General features: G+C 39.9%; 1 protein-coding gene and 1 long non-coding RNA gene across 4 annotated transcripts in view; one reads left to right on the top strand and one right to left on the bottom strand.

The window, feature by feature from the left end:
* Positions 1–276: 276 nt before the first annotated feature.
* LOC118521068 (uncharacterized) lies at positions 277–18,954 on the bottom strand. The gene is made up of 3 exons (XR_013446148.1): positions 18,862–18,954; positions 16,588–16,642; positions 277–431 (listed from the first exon to the last, which is right to left on the bottom strand). It is a non-coding gene; the product is annotated as an uncharacterized LOC118521068 (long non-coding RNA).
* A 119-nt stretch (positions 18,955–19,073) lies between these two features.
* Positions 19,074–21,274, top strand: part of PAQR3 (progestin and adipoQ receptor family member 3) — a 30,161-nt gene continuing 27,960 nt past the window's right edge. For all 3 annotated transcript variants that reach the window (XR_004909967.2, XM_036069397.2, XM_036069396.2), the window contains exon 1: positions 19,074–19,471. Coding sequence is in view for 2 of the 3 variants with exons in the window: in XM_036069397.2 (XP_035925290.1) it covers positions 19,287–19,471 (185 nt within the window). In the remaining variant the exon portion in view is untranslated. The remainder of the gene's footprint in view (positions 19,472–21,274) is intronic.

Below are 21,274 nucleotides of genomic sequence, written 5' to 3'. Positions count from 1 at the left end.
TACACATGCCATTTGCATGTACCTGAACATAAATTATATGGACAGGATATGGCTGGTCAACAAACATTTTTTGAGTATGTACCATGTACTAGGCACTGTTCTGTACAAGTAAGATAGTAAAAATGGACATCAAGAATAGCAGTTACGTGGGAAAGAATCAGCCAAAGGAGAGGACTTACGAAAACTGAGTTGGGGGCACTGTTGCTTGGCAGGGACCCTCAGTCCCATCATTGTTACCGTAATAAGGTGGGGGTGAGAAGACTTAATGTTAGTAGGGTTAACATTTCAATTGAAAATGAGCTCCACAAACCTTGCCCAGGCACTTGAGTGGCTCAGTCAGTTAAGCGGCTGGTGCTTGATTTCGGCTCAGGTCATGATCTCAGGGTCATGAGATCGAGCCCCATGTTCGGGCTCTGCGCTGGGTGTGGAGCCTACTTTAAAAAAAAAAAAAAATGAGCTTCACAAACCTTTTTAGGACTTTTCCTCCCTTACCTCATCCCTGATCATGTCATTGTAGTGTTCTAATCACATGACCTTTTCACTAAAGGGAAAAGAAATATAAAGAAATCTAACTGCGGTTTGTGAACATGTCATTTGCTAAACCCTAGGTAGGATACTGATAATATTTAAGACAAATGAATCCGAGGAAGCAGAGTTACATAAAATTTCTCAATCACATTCACCACTTATTTTGTGGTAATCCATCAATCTGGTGGACTGTTGAAAAATGTGGCAAGCTGAATCAGTTTTTAATACATCCAAACATAGCATCTAGATCAATTACCACAGTCTAGTTGTTTGATCACCCAGATGTGTCCTTAGTACCAAAGTATTTACTAAGTGGTAACCTAAAATAAGGAAAAACATAATCACATAATTTATCCATCTATCCAGCAAGCCAGCCAGCCAGCCAATAGTACTTATTAACTACTTGTTATAGGCCAGATATTACACTAAGCAATTAGGAATATCAAGAAGAAAAGAAATTATCTCTGTCCTCAAGTAATTCATAATATTGTACAATAGTCTCAAATTTTTTTATTGCACACCACCAACAGGAAAAATTTTTGAGCACATACACCCAATACCAAAAATATGCATTTCCTTATTTAAAATTATAAGTAATACTGTATTAATAAAGTATGTATACATTATGTATAACAATACTACTATATTCATATAATACGTCTACATAGAGATAGATAAATTACATCAGAAGAAAATATGCACAAAAATTGAGGTTAAAAGTACTAAAATGAGAAATAAATAGTTCTAAATAGAGTAAGAGAAAGAGTTCAAAGGGAAGAACCAGACTCTTAAATCAGTAACATCAGGGACAGTATCCAAGGAGATAGGTCCCTGCTCTTTTGCAAGGATACTCCTAATGTGTGCTCTAGGAAGCACATCAGTGGCCTCATTGTGGTCCCATCTACTGCTTATGCCAGACTTCCCTGTTCCCGCATTAGGACTGCAGCATACAACATTTCCACGTATAAGAAAGTAATGTCGGATAGCCCTACATAAAAGATTTAGAACACAAACTTTAGGGATAGAGAAAAATAGTTTTGCTTTGGAAAATTCAAGACCACCTTAGTTTTAATTTTCTGTAGAAATTTAAAAGAGATTTCAGAACCCTGACTGAAGCTTAAGTAGAAAATAACATATTACCCACAAGTTCTTTTTTGCAGTCATTAATAACATAACAATGAAAAGCCAAATTCTGCCACATTATTGGCAACCATCCTTGTATCACTAAAAAGAATGATCTTATCATTGACAGATGCTAAGACTCAGTGGTTTGAATCACACCATGTGTTACAAATTAAAAGGGCTAAAATCACAGTAATGTTAATATGGAAAAGAGTAGGAAAAAAACAATTGTTAGGAGCTACAGGACCAACATCTAAAAGTAACCCACATATAACAACCCAAAAAAGCTGTGCATGAAATTTGATAACATATTAGTCCAGACAGTACACTGAGCAAGTCTAGGTCCACTCCACATAAAACTTGCCATGAAGAAAAAAGTAGCCATACTATGTTACTATTTCCATTAGAAAGATAGAGGTAGGTTTACACATAGGAAAAACTGTAAGAATATATATACTGAGCTGTTAACATTACTTGTATGTGAAGGGGTTGGAATAAGGAAAACTTTTACCTTTTTAAACATCCATATCTCTAAATTTGAATTTTATAAGGATAATTTAACTATTCTTATAATCAGGAAAAATATGTAACTATTTTAACAAACAAACAAAAAACCTTATTGAAAGCAATCATATTATGGTATAATGGAAAACATACTGAATTAAAAATCAGTAGACTTGGGTTCAAAAAATCAATGCTGCCACTCACCAGCCATGAAATAGATGGTCATTAATATTGGTGCTGGTGCTGGTAGTGGTTGCCATTATAGCAAAATGTTTCAACCAACTGCTCCAGAGGAGACCTTAAATTTGCGCATGTCCCCTCTCAATGGAATTCTGCCTCCTTCATATATATTGTATTCCAGCATTGCCCCCTACCCACTATATGTTGCATTACAGCCTGCTTAAAAAGATGGGGTTTTTTCCACCTGCGATGGAATAACGCACACACTAAAAATATCATTTAATGGGCTTTAATCTTTACAAAGGCCTCTTAGATCCCTCCCCTAGACTACAGCTGAGGATGGGCAAGCAAAACTGCTTGGTGGACAATGACATATGTGTATTGAATGGTCATCTCTGGAGAGTGAGAACTACCTAATGATCCTCACTGGGAGGTTCCCCAGCCAGTGACCCAGGAGAGTATCTCTCTGTTCTGTGTCTGAATGATTCCTCTAAGCCTAAACAGCCCTGGGTTCTAGTTTTCATCCCCTCTAAATAGTGCAGCACTCAGGACAAGTCCCTTAAACTCCCTGTTTGGGAGTACATTCCAAGCACATATATGAAAGTGAGACTATCTTTCGTTGCTGTACTACATGATGTCACACAAATTAATTTGTGGGTGGCTTCTTGAGTTGTATTTCAACAAACATTTAGCAAGTGCTATTATGTGCTAGATATTGTACCAAGAGTTGGACATGAATAAGATATGGCCCCTACCCTTAGAGTTCCACATAATAGTATCTCAAGTTGGTATATGGAAACAAAAGTAAAAGATAAACATTTTCATTCATAGGTTCATTTCTTCATGCTAATGGACAAAGAACCCATGGGCCTAATCTTCAAGGAGCTTACTTATTATCTGGTCTATACTGATTTACAGGAACAGAAGTGGGAGGTGAGATTTTTAAAAATCCTTTAGTGAGTCAACACACATTTACTAAGCATTTCCTATGTCCATGCCTGGGATACAAAGAAGATAAAAACTACTTGACAAGAAACTGATGGGAAGCAAATTAGAGAAGGAGGAAGTAAGTGCTTGGCTCTGTAACTGGTCAACCACATCTTCCTGAAGGATTTGAGGAATTTGCCCCCGAGGACACTGGAACAATCTTGAAAAACCATTTCTTGCTAGGTAAAGAACAGAAAAGAAAGGGGATGGCTGGGAATACCACCAGACAGATACGGAAAAGAAAGAACAAAGGTAAGCAGGAGGTCCAGACTATACTAGGCTTAGCCCAGGAGAAACATGCTGGCATTTAGGGTCCTCTGAAGCTAGCATTGGCGACTTTATTAAAATGCACTGAACTCTGGGGGATTCTCAGATCATCTTTAGTAAATAAAGACCCCGGGATAAACTTTGAGGAAAAAGAATGTGGGAGAGCCCTGAGGATAACCCCAGTGAGAAAGGACAGCAGCTGGAGGCCAGGACCAAATCAGATTTCTGATCTGTGTTTGGGGAACTGCTAGCTCCTTGAGAGCACCGTCTTTCAGCCGTTTTCAAACTTTAGTGAGAGAAAGAATTGATGTAGTTTCTTATAAATTGTCCAGAGAATCTAGTTCTACAGTTGTGAAGAGAGAGAGATTAAGATTTTGCCCTCTTTTTTTTTTTTTTTTTTTTAACAAACACCCCTGTAATTCAGATGCAGACGGTCAACAGACCACATTCTAAGAAGCACTGGCTTGGAGCTGCATCAAGGGATCTGATGAAAGAGGGAACGATTCCACAGAATTTTCCTCTGAGATATGAAACCCTGTACCAGAAAATTAGAGGCTGTCACTCAACGTGAATACTGACAACTGACTCGCCAGAGCCACGTGCAGAGCTGCAGAGCTAGAACTGTCTTGTGTATTTGCCCAGAAGCATCAAGAGAGTCATGTGAGCCTCAAAGCGTGTTTTTGTAAATACCAAGGGACAGTAAAAAAGAAATTGCTATTTTTCCGGGCATGTTGCTCATTTCTGCTTTACTCTTCGATCCCGTAGCTAGGTGCATGTTTCTGAAAAGCTGTAGTATCGGTGCCAGGTATCACCACAAGCTGGAAGGAAAAGCTAAGGTCCAGGGGGAGATAAGGCTGACAAACTAGCCCTCCACGCTGGAACCAGTCAGCTTTGACCACTTCCCCAGGCTCAGGCACATACCCCACACCAAAAGAAGGAAAACAAGTCAGAAATGAGATAGAGAGGGTGGTACAAAATGAAACACAGGGGAGGGGAGGAGCTTTTCATCCACTGTCTGAGCCGAAGATTGCCTTTCAAAAAAATTCTTTGTTTAAAAAAAAAAAATTCTTTGTTTACTGTTCCTGAGGAAAATAGGACAAAAACTTATATTATTTTATCTTAAAGATCAAGGTACAATGGTAAAGCCATTTAAAAAGTGTATGAACTTGATCACCAAGTTTTCTATTTTAAAAAAACTTTTTATATGTAACTTTCTAATGGGAAGGCTGATTCTTATTTAGGAACTTCAATTCAAATATAGATAACATATTGATTTTTTTTTTTTTAACGTTAGTACACTGACTCTAAAATCACTTGTTTCTCAGCCCTATCTCAGTGTAAGGCTCAAGGTCTCAAGGGGTAGCATTCTACAGGAAAAGAGTGACATCTGCAGGAATATTGTGTTGCTACACAGTAAAATCCACAGGAATTCTCAAAAAATCAAACAATTCATCAGCACACAGATTACACACTCAGCACATTGCCTGGCATACACTAAACTCTCAACAATTGTTATTGTTGCTTGTGTGATCGTGATGGTATATGCTTTTGCATTGCATTTCTTGAAATTAAAAAGTAAAAACAAGGCCAAGGAAGAAAAGGGCCAGAGGCTATGCTAATTCTCAGATCAATCTTCCGTTTTTCATACGAACCCTTCTAAGACAGATAAGAATCTATTTTCTTTTTAAAGACCTTATAGAAGGAAATTCCACAGCCTCCCACATCAATGCCATGGCTCTATAATCTTCAGCAGGGCCAGGTTTAGGGAAACTTAGTTGAGCATGTAAATTTAGTTTAGAAAACTCCCCATCTCTCTTTTCAGAATAGACACCACCCACCCATTTTAGAACATACATTCCTTTATCTGTTCAATAAACATCTGTTGTGTACCTACTATGTACTTGAGTACAATGGTGAACCAGATATATTTCCTGTCCTTGACGGGTTTACTGTCTGCTGATCCTGCAAGATTTCAGGTGTTCTTGCCTCCTCTTCCCTGTCTCCCACCGCTTTTTTTTTTTTTTAATTTTAGAGAGAAAGAGAGAGCAAGCATGTGAGCAGGGGGAGGGGCAGAGGGAGAGAAGCAGACTCCCCACTGAGGGGGGAGACCAACATAGGGCTTGATCTCATGAACTCGAGATCACGACCTGAGCCGAAAGCAAGAGTCAGCCACTTAACCTACTGAGCCACCCAGGTGCCCCTCCCACCTCTTTTTTCAGCTCCTCATTTGTTCTTCCTTATAAACACTGCATGCTAGGAACTTCCCATAATCTTCCTCACTCCCAGCAAAACTATCCTACCAAGGCAAACATTCCAGTGAAACACTAAAATAAGAATTATTTTCTCTATTTTCTACAGAAATAAAAAAAAAAATTGAAAGGACTTATGGTTACATCTTGAATGTACATTAGTGGCTACCAAGCTATGTTTATCATTTATGGGGGCTTTTAAATATAATTTTCAATGTGCAGCCATTTGGAGATTAAAAATTTTAGTGTAGTGTCTATATATCATTTGTGAGAAATCAAACCTCACTATTGTTATAAACAGTTTAGGCTAAAAAAACCCTGACTCCTAAAGTAATGAAGAAGCTTACCACATTCAAGCCTTACTGATTTCTCCTCTGTAGTATCTTTCAGTGTATTTGGAATACCATGCTTGGGGCTAATATGATTGGCTATGCAATTAGTAAAAATAGATTTGATCCTAATATTCACTCTAAAGATTTTGAGGCAACATTATTTGATCATTCCTTTATTCACTGAAATTTGTAAAGCAATTTGGTGTTCCATATAAAACTAAGCATGCAATTACCATATAACCATGACCCAACAACTGCATTTTGGGGCATTTATCCCAAATAAATGGAAAATTATGTTTGTACAAAAACCTGTACACTACTGTTCAGAGCAGTTACATTTATAATAGCTCAAAACTGGAACTAACCCAGATGTCCTTCAACAGGTGGCTGGTTAAACAAATGGTGGCACACAAATATCATGGAACACTATTCAGCAATAAAAAAAAAGAATGAACTAGTCATACACACAACATCTTGGATGAATTTCTAGGTAATTATCCTGAATGAAAAAGGCCATTTCCAAAAGGTTATATACACTGCATGATTCCATTTATGTAACATTCTTGAAATGACAAAATCATAGAACTGTTGGACAGGTGAGTAGTTGCCAGGGGATAAGGAGGGAGTGAGAATTAGAGTGAAGTCGGTGGCTACAAAAGGACAACAGGAAGGATCCTGGGTGATGGAAAGACGTCAATATCATGGTTGTGATACTGTACTCCAGTGTCACCACCGGACGAAACTGGGCAAAGAGTACAAGGGCGCTCTCTCTCTCTCTATTATTTCTTATAATTGCATGTGAGTCTACAATGACCTCAAAATAAAAAGCTTATTTAAAAAAAAGATACTGAACACCTAAGGCAATGGAACTACAAATAGAATAAAGACCCCTAAAGGACACTAAATACCTGCAGGAAAGAAAGCAATTACACTGGAGTGTGGTGAATTCAATTCTACAGTTTGCATGGATGCCAGGGGGACACAGACAAAAAGCAGCACTGAACCTATAACTGGAATAAGGGATATGAAAAGTTTCCCAGGGGCATCTGGGTGGCTCAGTCCGTTGAGCATCTGACTCTTGATTTTGGCTCAGGTCATGATCTCAGGGTTGTGAGATGGAGTGCCACGTTGGACTCCACACTGGGCATGGAGACTGCTTAAGATTCTCTCTCTCCCTCTCCCTCTGCCCCTCATCTCTCTCTCTCCCTCTCTCTTCCCCCTTTCATAAAAAAAAAAAAAGAAAAAGAAAAAAAAGGAAAGTTTCCCAGAAAAGGTGATGCTGCAGTAGAGACTTCAAGGATTAGTGGGAGTTATCCTGTCACAGAAAGGAGAGAAAGGTGAAGGGCATTCTAGCCGAGGGAACAGCATGTGCGAAGGAGAATGGAAATAATGTGGTGCATTCAGGAAACTCTGAGTAGTTCAGTATCTCGTTTGTGTGGTGGGTAAGGGGGCTGAGTGAGACAGGGCTCACTGCAATCCAAAAGCAAGGTCTAGGTCAAGCCCTTATTTTAAAGGGCTTGAAGTATATCCGGTAGGATATAGCCAGAGACTACAGGTTTGTCTCTCTGTTTGTTCATAGCAATAAAGAAGATTTAGGTTTTAAAGGGCATAAGGGAAGAGACTGGATTGAGTTGAAGGTGGGGACCAGAAGTAGTTTATGAGATATGATTGAGATTTAAACTACAGCAGTGACAACAGGAATGAAGAAAAGGGGTGGATTTGACAGACTTAACAGAGACAGAATCCAACAGTATATAGTGATTGTTTGAATGTGAGAAGGGAAGATGAGGGAAGAATCTAGCACATGATTGCAAATGAGTGGAAATAGGATGCCACCTCCCAACCCAGAGCAGACATTCCTATTAATAATTATACTCTTCACATCTCAAATCAGCTCTCCCAAGAGCCACTACTTATCTATCAGGGTTAGCAAATAAGTTGTATTTATTTTCCACCTCTTACCTTAGATGACTCCTGAATTTCTAGATAGATGGTGGTACTATCCATAAAAATAGGTAAAACAAGAATTGAAGAGAAAAATTTTGAACTTGGTTTGATATATTCCTGAGTCTGACAGTCATGAGAGACAAGTGGAAATATCTAATAGGAAACTGGATATTTAGGTGTATAGCCAGGGTAGAAATTTGGGTATCAGTAGCCATGTATGTGGAAATTAAACCATAGAATCAAGATTAAAGTCTAATTACAGTGTGTAAAGAGAGAAGGAAAAAAGGATCAAGAGCAGAACCCTCAGGAACACGGATATTTGTGAGACAGACAATGAAGTGACCACAAAAGAGACTAAGATAATATGTTAAGAAAAATAAAAAGAAAACCAGGAGAGCATGGTTACTGAAACCAAGAAAGGAAAGAAAGGCGAAGTGGTCAGTAAACAAGTGCTGCAGATAAGTCAGTACAATATGGACTAAAAAGTACCTGTTGACAGAGACATAAAGAAGATGGCGATGGTGGTCACATCACAGATTTTGGGTTTTCTGCAATCCTTACACAAAAAGAGAAGAGCTAAATAGCAAAACAAAAAATACATGAAAAATATTATGAAAATAAATAGGTAATATAATATCCCTACATATCTCAAAATATGAGCAAATCATAAGACTTGTGTCCTTTTACAGGTATATGTGAAGAAGAAAGCAGAAGGAAGCCATAAGGCATCTGACAGACCAACAAATATTCATTGGAAAGGATACAGAACAAATTGAAAGCCACAGTTGAAACTAGGAGGGACTTTGTCCAACCCAGGGAATATAAGAGGTGTGGGGTATGGCTTAGAAGGGCTGGGGCATTCTAGCCCTTATGAACACTTAAGATTGACCCTCCAAGACTCTCAGCCAGGACAGAGCCCCCACCCTATTTTGAGAGAGCCTGCCATGAGTGCAACAGAAATTAAGGAAGACAGACACAATAAGACAAAGGAGAGAAAAGATGCAGAGAAAAGTGCAAAAGATGAACTGAGTCAGGAAAGGTCAGGAAAAAAGCTCTCAATTTTTGTATACAGAAACAACAGCAGAGGGAATTCCAAAAAGTTAGGAAAACTATCTAAAACAAGCAGCCTTCTAAAGTTCAGGAAAATATAAATTTGCATAAAATGAACAATAAAAAAAATACAGAGGTCAAATCCCAAACAAAGTTACTATAATAAAAAAAGAGAAGAGGGGTACGTGGGTGGCTCAGTTGGTTAAGCGTCTGCCTTTGGCTCAGGTCATGATCCCAGGGTCTTGGGATGGAGCCCCAGCATTGGGTTCCCTGCTCAGCGGAGAGTCTGTTTCTCCCTCTCCCTCAGCCTCTCCACCTGCTTGTGCACTCTAATAAATAAATAAAAATCTTTAAAAGAGAGAAGAAGGGGCAGAGTACCTTCCTTGCATATCATGAGAGCATATAAAAAAAAATACATTCACAAAAAACAGATCAAAACTGTAATGTGGGGCGCCTGGGTGGCTCAGTTGGTTAAGCGACTGCCTTCGGCTCAGGTCCTGATCCTGGAGTCCCGGGATCGAGTCCCACATCGGGCTCCCTGCTCAGCAGGGAGTCTGCTTCTCCCTCTGACCCTCCTCCCTCTCATGCTCTCTGTCGCTCATTGTCTCTCTCGCAAATAAATACAATCTTAAAAAAAAAAAAAAAAAAAAAAAACTGTAATGTGTAACTTCAAAATGAGCTTAAGGACATTAAGAAAATGATAGAAAGGGGCACCTGGGTGGCTCAGTCAGTTAAGCTTCTGCCTTTGGCTCAGGTCATGATCCTGGAGTCTGGACTGAGCCCCGAGTTGGGCTCCTTGCTCGGTGGGGAGTCTGCTTCTCTCTCTGCCTCTGCTTCTGCCCTTGCTTGTGCTCCTCTCTCTCACTCTGTTGCTTGCTCTCTCTTTCTCTCCCTCTCTCTCTCAAATAAATAAAATCTTAAAAAAAAAGAAAGTGATAGAAGATAGGAAAATACAACATAAATAAGAATTTTAAAACTTAGAAATACTGATCTTAAGAATTAAAGAATAAGAAAAATTATTTTAGAAATGAATAATAAAGGAAACACAAAAGTGAAGAAGAAAAATGTTTAAATAAAAGAGAATGAAGAAAGATAAAAAGTATTTGAGAGAAAGTGACTGCTATTGACTTTGGTGTCCCTCAAAATTTATGATTGAAACCCATCCCCCCAAATGTGATATATTTGAAGGTGGGGCCTTTGGGAGGTGATTAGTTGATTTGCCCCCATGAATGAGATCAGTGCTCTTATAAAAAAGACCCCAGAGAGCCATGTGAGGTACACAACAAGAAGACATTAGTCTATTAAGTTGGAAGTGGGCTCTCACCAGACACCAAATCTGCTGGCACCTTGATCTTGGACTCCCCAGCCTACAGGACTGTGAGAAATAAATTTCCAGTTTTATAAGCCACCAAGTCTATGGTATTCTGCTACAACAGCCCAAATGGACTAAAACCAATACTGAAGAAATATTGAAGTGACAAATATTGAAGATAAGTGAAAAGAGCCAATATATGGATACTAAGAATCCTTGAAGAAGAAAAACAAAGTAAAATAACAGAAATAAAAGATTCAAAATCATATACTGAAAGATTAGCCATATACCTGAGAATATGAATCTAGAACAATCAACCCCAAGACATTCTAACAAAATTAATGAACTTCAATTTTTTTTTTAAGATTTTATTTATTTATTTGAGACAGAATGAGAGAGGAGAGAGAAAGAGAGAGCGCATGAGTGGGGAGGGGCAGAGAGAGAGGGAGAAGCAGGCTCCCCGCCGAGCACAGAGCCTGACATGGGGCTCATCCTGGGACTCGGATCATGATCTGAGCTGAAGGCAGATGCTTAACTGACTGAGCCACCCAGGCACCCCTGAACTTTAAATTTTTAAAAAATCTTCCCAGCATCTAATCAAAATAACATATGATTTATAAGAAAATTTGATTATCTTTAGACTCAACTATAGCAATTCTTTATGTGCTTGAAAATCAATTAATATATTTAAGATATTCAAGGAAAGAACATGTAAGTCAAGGATATTATATCTACAAAACTAAGTAGGAAGGACTCAGACAAACTTTTATCGAAATACAGGAACTTAGAGAATATCATTCCCTCAAGTCCTTTTCTTTTTTTCTTTTTTAAAGATTTTATTTATTTATTCATGAGAGAGAGAGAATGAGAGGCAGAGGCAGAGGGAGAAGCAGGCTCCCTGCAGAGCAGGGAGCCTGATATGGGACTCATCCCAGGACCCTGGGATCATGACCTGAGTTGAAGGCAGACACTTAACCATCTGAGCCACCCAGGTGCCCCTCCCTCAAGTCCTTTTCAATGAATTTCATAGAGAACCAGCAGCAGAGAACTAAAACAACTAGAACACTAACATAAGGACTAGTAGTATTAACTAAATGTAGAAAGAAAGGAAGATTAAAGAGAGATTGTATGTATATAATGTACACATAATATGATACATATAACATGTATATGTACATATATACATATACACAATATATAACATAATGTAGATTATATATAATATATATTATATATAATGTATATAACAGCTGTATAAACTGATAGTGTAGATATAGCTACAACCATAAAAACAAAAAGAAAGGGAAGCAAGAATGGGCATAGGATATGCAAAAAATAACTGTTTTCAGTAATCATAATTGTGGTGATAATCAGTATTGTAATCTGATATTGTGTGTATAATGCAGCATAAAACAAGTAATTAAGTGATGTCTTAATTCAATCAGACTAAGCATCCTTGATAACCACGATTCTTGATGAAAACCCTGTAGTGCTGAATTTTAGTTGGAAATGTCAGGATGAACTTACATGGTATCTAATCTTTAAATATAAATATTTCAATGAGTATACCTAGCACCCATATTGTAGTCTTGAAATACTTTTTCCGTTAAAGAAAACCAGGGCTGTATTAGATTCCTAGGGCAGCTGTAACAAATTACCACAAACTCTGTGGCTTAAAAGGGTAGAAATTTAGGGGCACATGGGTGGCTCAGTCGTTAGACGTCTGCTTTTGGCTCAGGTCATGGTCCCAGGGTCCTGGGATCGAGCCCCACATCGGGCTCCCTGCTAGGTGGGAAGCCGGCTTCTCCCTCTCCCACTCCCCCTGCTTGTGTTCCCTCTCTCACTGTATCTCAAATAAATAAATAAAATCTTTAAAGAAAGAAAAACAAAACAAAAAAAGGGTAGACATTTATTCTTTCATAGTTCTAGAAGCCAGAAGTCTGAAATCAAAGTGTCAGCAGGACCATGCTTCCTGTGAAAGCTCTAGGGGAGAATTACTCCTTGTCTCTTCCAAACTTCTGGTATCTTCAGATCTTCCTTGGTTTCTGACAGCATAACTACAATCTCTACCTCTGTCTTCACATGGACTTCTCTATGTGTCTGTCTTATCCTCATATCTCTTACAGGGAAACATATGACCAGACTGAAGGTCCAGCTCAATCCAGAATGATCTCATCTTGTGTCCTTTAATTTAACTGCATCTGCAAAGATCATTTTTCCAAGTAAGGTCACATTCATAGATTCTAGAAGGACATATCTTTTGAGGAGCCACTACTCACCCCACTACAGTTTGCCCACTAAAATTTATGTCCATCCAGTATACAAAATACATTCACTCCATGCCAACATTCCCAAAAGTCTCAACCAATTATAGCATCAACTCTAAAATCTCATCTAAATATCATCAGACCAAAAGTCCCAAATCTCATCAAAATTAGGTATGAATGAGACGCTAGGTATGATCCATCCTGGGACAAAATTCCTCTCCATCTGTAGTCCTGTGAAACTAGAAAACAAATCATCTGTTTCCAGAACACAATGGTAGGACAGGCACAAGATAGATATTCCCACTGCAAAAGAGAGATATTGGAAGGAATAAAGGGGTCACCAGTCCCAACCAAATTCCAAATTCAGGAGGAGAAATTCCTTTAGGTTTCAAGACCTGAAAATAATCCTCTACGGCCCAATGCTAAGCCTCTGAGCCTGTGATGGGACCTTGCCAGTCTCTGTGCCACTGGGGCTCTCCCTTGGAGACATTCTTCCTTTTTCTCAAAAGGTAACACACGTTTGCAGCCAAGTAGCTCTATCAGCCAGTTTCCTGCCTATAAGATCTCGAAGTCCCAACAGCCTTCCCTCATTTTGTCTCTCTCTGTCCCCTTCGATCCAAGCTGTCAGTGTTTCTGCTAATGCTACATTTTCAAAACCCTTGTGGGCCACCTATGTATGTCATGGAGGTCTACTCCATTAGACAAGAGAGGGTTCTCCCACAGATCTTTCCTGGATCACCCCATCTCTGTTCCTGGCTTCTGCCGAGTTGGTTGAGTAAATCCACAAGTCACAAGCCTAATTTTTTTAAGCAAAAGGTTGCCCAGCTACATCCTTGACCCTCTCTCTAGAGCATATTTTTCCAACAATGAACTTCCTAATTTTGATCCTTTGTGATCTGGATAGTGTGAGAAACTCCCGAATTATCAAGGGCTTGAATCTTTTTTGCTTAACAGCTCCTTCCTTCCATTTACTTCCTTCCTTTACATTTTAAGCAGTAAGGAGAAACCAATTTGCTCCTTTAACATTTTACATGCCTTCTTCTGGATCTCTGTCTTTACATGATCTTCTTCTGGGCCTGCATGTCTAAAATCTTCCTCTCCTTTCTCTTATAAAGATTGGATTTAAGGTCCACCCTAAATCCAAGATGATCTGGAGATCTTAAACTTAATTGCATGTGCAAAGGCCCTATTTCCAAATAAAGTCACATTCAGAGGTACCAACAATTAGAACTTGAATATATCTTTTGAAGGCTACAATTGATCCCTGTGCAAGGGCTTTTTGGGGAAATGACTGATTATAAATCTAGAGCAGTAAATTCACATGATGAGCCAGTACCATCTTGTCACACCAAAAAGAAAGAAGCTGTTAAAGCCTACTAAGGTCATGCCATAAGAACTTAGGAGCCAATTTGAAGAGGCTCCCACTGACCAAAGATGAAGCAATTTGAGTATCAGTGAAGATATGAACTACAATGAATTGAAAATGATCAAATATCTTTAAATTTGTGAGTTCAAAGTAATGTTTTTAATCGAATTGGTCCTTGTGAAGATAATAGGGAATCAACCTGTTCTCTTGAAACCTAGGTAAATAAAATGAAAGAATCAATTATCTTGCTTTCCCTATTTGAACTATATCACTGGGTAACCAAACAGTAGAGGAGTATCTCCTTACGAAAATATTCCAGTTAACATAAGGAAACAAAATGACAAAATTTTACTATCACTATTTTGCAAACACCATGAATTAATGGATCTAGGCACTGAACATCAATGGTTGGTAACATCAAGAAAGAACAAAACCCAGATATTAGGTGTCTCCAGATGAAAGAACACCTTACCACCTATAGTCTCGCCAAAAGGATCAAAAGGAATCTGATCAAGCTTCTGGATCCCACTGTCAATGTGCAGAAAATACAGATGACAGAGTAACATATGGAACTATATCATGGCTCTACAAAGAGCAGAAAACAGACTATGAGAAAATACATTAGTTCTTTCACAGATAAATTGTAAGCAATGAAAGGAATGGAGGAAAATCTGTACATTTAAAAAAGGACTTAAAAGATCAAGTTTTTTAAAAATGGGCAGACTAAAGCTACCTTGTCAAGGGATGCATACTTGGATAACAAAACCATCAAAAAACCCAAGGGGGTGACTTCTGCAAGCAAAAGTCAGGGTATTGATTACTTTGAGAGGAAGGTTAAAGATTGTGATTGGTATGAGGAGCATGAAGTGGGTACTGGCGTAACTGGCAAAGTCCATTTTGTTGTGGTTTGTTTGTTCCCGTATTTTTATTTTACAGTTAAGAGGTTTTTGTTTTTTTTTTAAGTGTCCAATGAGTTTAACATTCCTGGCAAAAGAAGTTTCAATAGAGCTGTAGAACAAAAGTTAGACTGCAGTGAGATAAGGAATGAAAGGAAAGTTAGAAATGGGAATAATAAATGTAGGCTTCTATCGCTAGAAGTGTGGCTGAGAATGGAAGGAGAGAGAGCTGTAGGTTTAAGATGACATAGGGCAAAGACAGAGAGGTTTCCTTTTTTTCTTTTTGCTCATTTGGTTTAAAATGAATGAGACTTGAACAGGTTTATGTGCCAAAGGGAGAGAAAAAGTAGAAAGCGGAACATAAGAGATACATTTGTGAGAAGGGTAATTGACAGAGCAAAATCCATGAGGAGACTAAAGGGAATATGATACAAAAAATAGGTAGCAGATTGACCCTAAGTAGGAGGCTGAAAGTGGTCATTTCTACTGAGACAATGGAAAGGAAATGAAAAATCTGTGGTGAACTTAGAGATGGAGGGCTAACAGCAGAAAGTTGAGGAAGTTCCCACTCTCTGTTCTCTATTTTCTCTGTGAAACAGGAAAGGGATTATCTGCTGATATAGGTGAGAGGTGGGGAGCATAAGGTATTCAGTGAATGTTTAAAATATCCAAAGTGGTGTTGGAAGTTCCATAGAGACTGAAAGCTGAATTCATAGCGATACTAATCCATGCCATTTTGTCATTTTCTTCAGAAACTTGAGTGTAGGATTAAAGAGGGTATAGTTAAATTGATGAACTCTTTGTTGTTCATTTGTATTTTCAGATCAGCCTAATGAGGCAGGGGAGCTGACATCATTGGCAAGGAACTGGTTAAGGTGATAGGGAAAGACAGAAAGGAGAGTACTGAAAAAATGGGGCCAGGGGAGGAAATAACTCAGGCTTAAAACACTGAGTGAATAGGGATATGGGATGAAAAACAAATTTAGGAGAAAAGATAATGAGTTCATTTTTAATATTTCAAGTTTCTATGTCCAGTTCTAAATGTGAACCCAGATGCCCAGAAAGGAGATCTGGCCTGAAACTGCAGATTTGAGAAGCATCACCTTAAAGAAAATATATAGAGTAAAAATAGAATATTAAAAAAAAAAAAAAAAAAAAAAACTGAAGAAAGAATCCTGAAAAACACTCTGGCTTAAAGGTCAGGTAGAGAAATAGCAGGTATCAAAAGTCTCTGGGATGGACAGGCCAGAGAGGTAAGGAAAAAATCCAAGTGAAAGATGTCCCCAAAGTCCAGAAAAAAGAGTTTGGGGGTGGGGGGTGGTCAAATGTCAATGCTGCTGAGATGTGCAAAAGATGCCTTATTCATCTTTGTTTTCTTAGTGTCTAGGAAAACATGTGGCACATAGTTGAAACTCAGTAAGTGTAAATGTCCATGTTGTGTCCATCTCAATACCTGCAAGTCTCACTCCAACACTGTTAGAGCTGTAAAAAATGCAAAAAGGGTATACAGGAAGGAAGGAAGAAAGGTAAGGGAAAGAAAAGGAAAAAGAAAAGAAAAAAGAAAAAAATATCTCACTCACCCAAATGCTCCATGCCGGTCCCATGTCTCTCCATCCCAGCTCACTGAAAATCATCCTATAAAACAAGGCATAATCCAAGTTCTCCCAAGCTGCATACGCCTGTAAAATACAGACTGACTCATTGAAACAGTACAAATTCAAAGTTTCCTTGCTCTTGGGCCCATGTGAGATGCAGAGCTTGCAGCTCCTTGAGAACACCCACCCCCCCTCCCCCCGCAAGTGTCTCTAAAACCTGAGATGTGTCTCACAGGTGCTTAGGTTGGGGCGCTGCCATTTTCCCACTATCTCTTGCTGGGTGGTTCAGTTCTCTATCCTGTCACTTCAAGGCCACTGAGGTCTCCTGCTACATGCAGCTGTTGACCCCCCACCCATCCCCAGGTGCCAGAGACCTCACCAGGTGTTATTCCTCTATCAGGCCACTTAGGTCTTCTGTCAAGCACCATGGCTGAACATCCAGAGCCCCCAAAGTTCCAAAATTCCATGGCTCTCTGTGGGGAATTGTGCTTCTCCCTTCTGTGTTCTCATCTGTTAAATGTGCCCCAAAGCAATGTTGCTCCTGCTTACATTGTCTTACAGACCTGAGTGGAAGAGATCTCTCAATTTTTTACTCATAGACCTCAATTTTTTTTTCTCTAGGATTTAGACATGGATTGTTGTGACATCTAGCTTTTCGTATCTGTCCATTCATTTTATATCTGCATTTTTTTTAAGTGCTTGATGTCAAAGAGTGCTTAATTTAAAAATCAAACCACATGAATGAATCAGAGAGAACTGAAATGGGTTATAAATTATTGAAATCATACAGAAGTCGTTTTGCAACAGGTTTCATGGGCACATTGTTGACGGTCAAAGCAGCTGCCATTCTTAGTTCTTCATTCTAGTGTCCCATCATTACCATAACTCAGCTACTTTCTCAATCTCTGATCATCTCTGAGCACCTTTCTAATTCTGTATCAAATAACAAACAGCAAACTTTCTTCCCACATGTCCAGGTCAAATTCCCAAGAAAGAAACTGATTGGACAAGCTAATTACCATTGCTATTGTATGGACATTTGTGTCAGGACACCTTTGCATCAGCAGTGACCACAAGTTAGTTTCATGTGGTACCAGCAAGAATACATGCACAAGGAGCTTCCCAGAAGGGGTCAGTGGGAGTGACAGGCATTTTCAGACATGAACTTCCTCCATTAGGAAATAAGAATTCCTGCACGTAGTAACCTTCAGTAAAGATAAGGTACTAGGCACACAGTTAGCTCTCAAATATTAGTTTTAGTTCCATGGCTTAAAGAATTCCTTTGCGTGACATTAAGTCCATTTAGGATATTTTCATCTTTCCAGTTTTATCTAATACATCTTCACTTGAATTCTAATAATGGCTAACATTTTGGGGGTGATAACAATATGCCTGGCACTTTTCTGTTATTAAATGGATTCACTCATTTCATCTTCACAACATAAAGTACTGCCATTACCCCTATTTTATCAATAAGAAAACTGAGACACAAAGATGTTAAGTTCTTGCACAAGGGCACATAGCTAATAAATGGCTGAACAAGAATTCAAACCCAGGTATCATGGCTTCAAACCTCAGAACTTACCACTAAGCCATACTGTTTCTCAAACAACAGCTAATATTACTACCATAATAATATATAAATAACAGGAATAATGAGTGATTACTATATGCCAAAGAATGGGCTAAGGATACTACATATAGGGATGCAAAACTGTTGCGTCCTGTCGCCGTTATTAAAAAACATTTGCATCACAGTGCACAGCCAGAAACAAAGAAATCTGTAACTTTTCCTCTAAGCATTGTATTAGCTGCACCCCAAGTCTGGCTATGTTCCATCTTTATCATTCAGTTCAGTAGATTTTCTCATTTCCATTGTGATTTCTTCATCAACCCATGAAATACTTAGAAGTGTTTTGTTCAGTTCCAGACATTTGGGAGTTTTTAGTTTTCTTGTTTATTTCTACTTTAATTCTATCGTGGTCAGAGAACATGCCCTGAATGGTTTCAGTGCTTTGAATGTCGCTGGGGGTTTCTTTATGGCTTAGTGCATACTCAATTTTGGTAAATGTTCCAAGTGCATCAGCTTTCCTCTATTTTCAGCTACTTCAAAGGACTGACTTTAGCTTAAAAAACCTCGAGAGTCCCTTCTAACACTACGTGTGAGATTCTAAGCATAAGTAACTGGTGAAGAGTTAGCTCTCGTTCTTAATTTTCTTCCAGTGAACTCTCTTCTTTCCCCCTTGAAGAAAACACCACCTGTATTCGCCTGCACAGTTCTGTGCTCTTCTCACCGACGAGGAGAGGCTGGCACCTCGGTTCCGCCGCCCGGAGCGGCCGGAACGCCCGGCCCCGAACAGCCCGCCCGAGCGCGCGCCCGCTCCAGCGTCGCGCCAGAACAACCCCAGCCCCAGCCCTTCCTGCCCCAGAGAAGGCCGAGGGGCGGGGCCCGCCGCGGCGTGCTGACGTCAGAGAAGGCTGCGACGCCGCCGGGTCCGCCGCGGCGCTGACGGCGGTGGCCGGCCGGTGTGAGCGCGGAGCGGGGCCTGGGTAGCGGCGGGACCGTAGGACCTCGCGCTGCGTTCGCGGGCTCCGGGGCGGGGGCGGCGGCGGCGAAGCCCCCTCCCCGGGGAGGCGGGGCCTGGGCGAGCTCCCCAGAGGGGGAGCGGCGGCGGCAGGGAAGGATGCATCAGAAACTACTGAAGAGCGCGCATTACATAGAGCTGGGCAGCTACCAGTACTGGCCGGTCCTGGTGCCCCGCGGAATCCGCCTCTACACCTACGAGCAGATCCCTGTGTCCCTCAAGGACAACCCGTACATCACCGACGGCTACCGGGCCTACCTCCCCTCCAGGCTGTGTATCAAAAGGTACGGTCTTGCCGCCTCCGCGGGGCGCGCCTCAGGGGGCGCGCCGGCAGCCTCTCCTCCCCACCTACACCCTTTTTGTCTGGGGTCTGTGCTGCTTTCCCCGAGCCCATCATTTCCTAAATGCCCCATCCTTCTTATTCCTTTTTGCCATTTCTCCCCTCTCGTTATCTTTCTTCCTCCCCCCGCCTGGGTGCTTGATCCACGGAATAATAATGACAGTTAACAATGATTTTAATTACCACCATAGCAATTTCTCCGATGGGGCTCTGCAGTTTACAGAGAGCTTCTACATCCTTTATCGCATTTGGTGCTTATTGGAATCGACTCCACTAACAATGGCCAAGTGATACTTGCCCCAGTGTATACCTAACCTTTGTTTATTTTTAGATCAGCCCTATGGAAGTGCAGATGGTTTGGGCCTGATAAATGCCCAACATGATATTTAATAGGAAATTGTATTAATATAATAGAAAACAGGTTCACATTGCCATATGCATGCATATGTATATCAGAGAAATCCCTGATTCATTCATTCAGCAGATACTATGGAGCCCCTCCTAGGTGCCAGGCACTATACCAGGTCATGTCGAGAACAGCAGATATGGCCCTTGTTCTCATGAAACTACTAAGGTTTGGTCTGAAAGACACACATTAAAGAGGTAATTACTCTATTGCGTAATAACCATTGTGAAAAATGCTGTGTAGGAAAAGAACTATAGCGAAGAGAGACTCTAACGGGCACCACCTTCTACTAGAGCACCCTAGAAGCATTTCTAAGAAAGGAATTTCTTTATCATCTAAACCTTTAAAACCATGAGTCTCTTGAAAGCCTGGGTTTTAAAAAATAAAACCAAAAAATCAGTGTTCTGGTTCTTAGGCTAGCTTTGTGTTAAAACTCACTGTATGTACTTAAATAAAGAACCCCACTTCAAGAGAATTAAGGTACAGATATTCGTTAGTTCTAGGATGCTATAGTGACAAACTCTAGTGCTGGAATGTTGAGTTGCTCAGGAAGCAATCACACATCTGATTCTTGGTCTTCTTTTCAGCATGGTCTTTCCCCAGTTCTTTCTGCCCTGCCTGGAAAGTGTTTTGGACTCACAGTCACAAGGTGACATTCTGCCCATCCCTACTCAGTGGATGGCCCACAGGCCTTCACAATTTGACTCCTAAGTACTATTTGCCTCCCCAGTGTCTCCTTTGCATAGGTTATTATACAAGAAATCAGAGCTGGGCCTTGCTATGGAAGTGAAGTTCCACAAGGACAGAGCAGGTAGTGAATTACCATAATACCTTAAGTATTTTATTACCCACGTAGTAGTAGTCCTCTGGATTCTGATGTTAGTGTCCAAATCTCATGGATTGAGAAGTGAAATACATGTAGTGTTTTGATCTTGGGCTGTTGAGTCAAAAAGACTCAGGTATCCAGATCTGCCACTTAACCATTTAATGAATCTTATTTTACCCTTTTGTAAAAACAAGGATAATCATAATTCCTACTTGAAAAAATATTAAGGATTAAATCAGATTATGTGTATAAAATGCTACACAGGGCATGACGCCTAACAGGCACTCAATTAATGGTGACTTGTTATCATCCTGATTATTGATTTTGAAGCTGAACCGAGAAGCGTAACTTCTCACAGAGTAAGAGTAGATTCTCTGCAGGGAATATTCTTCCAAGTGCTCTTCCCACCAGCTTGGTCTTTTCCAAGTTCACCTTTTGCCCTCTCTTCTTTTAGCTGTCAAGAGTGACCAGGACAGATTTTGGATATAAGGAGAGGTTTTGTATGTTACAGCTGT

Source organism: Halichoerus grypus, chromosome 3, assembly GCF_964656455.1.
Source record: "Halichoerus grypus chromosome 3, mHalGry1.hap1.1, whole genome shotgun sequence".
NCBI lineage: Eukaryota > Metazoa > Chordata > Mammalia > Carnivora > Phocidae > Halichoerus > Halichoerus grypus.
This window is presented reverse-complemented; position numbering and strand designations above follow the sequence as displayed.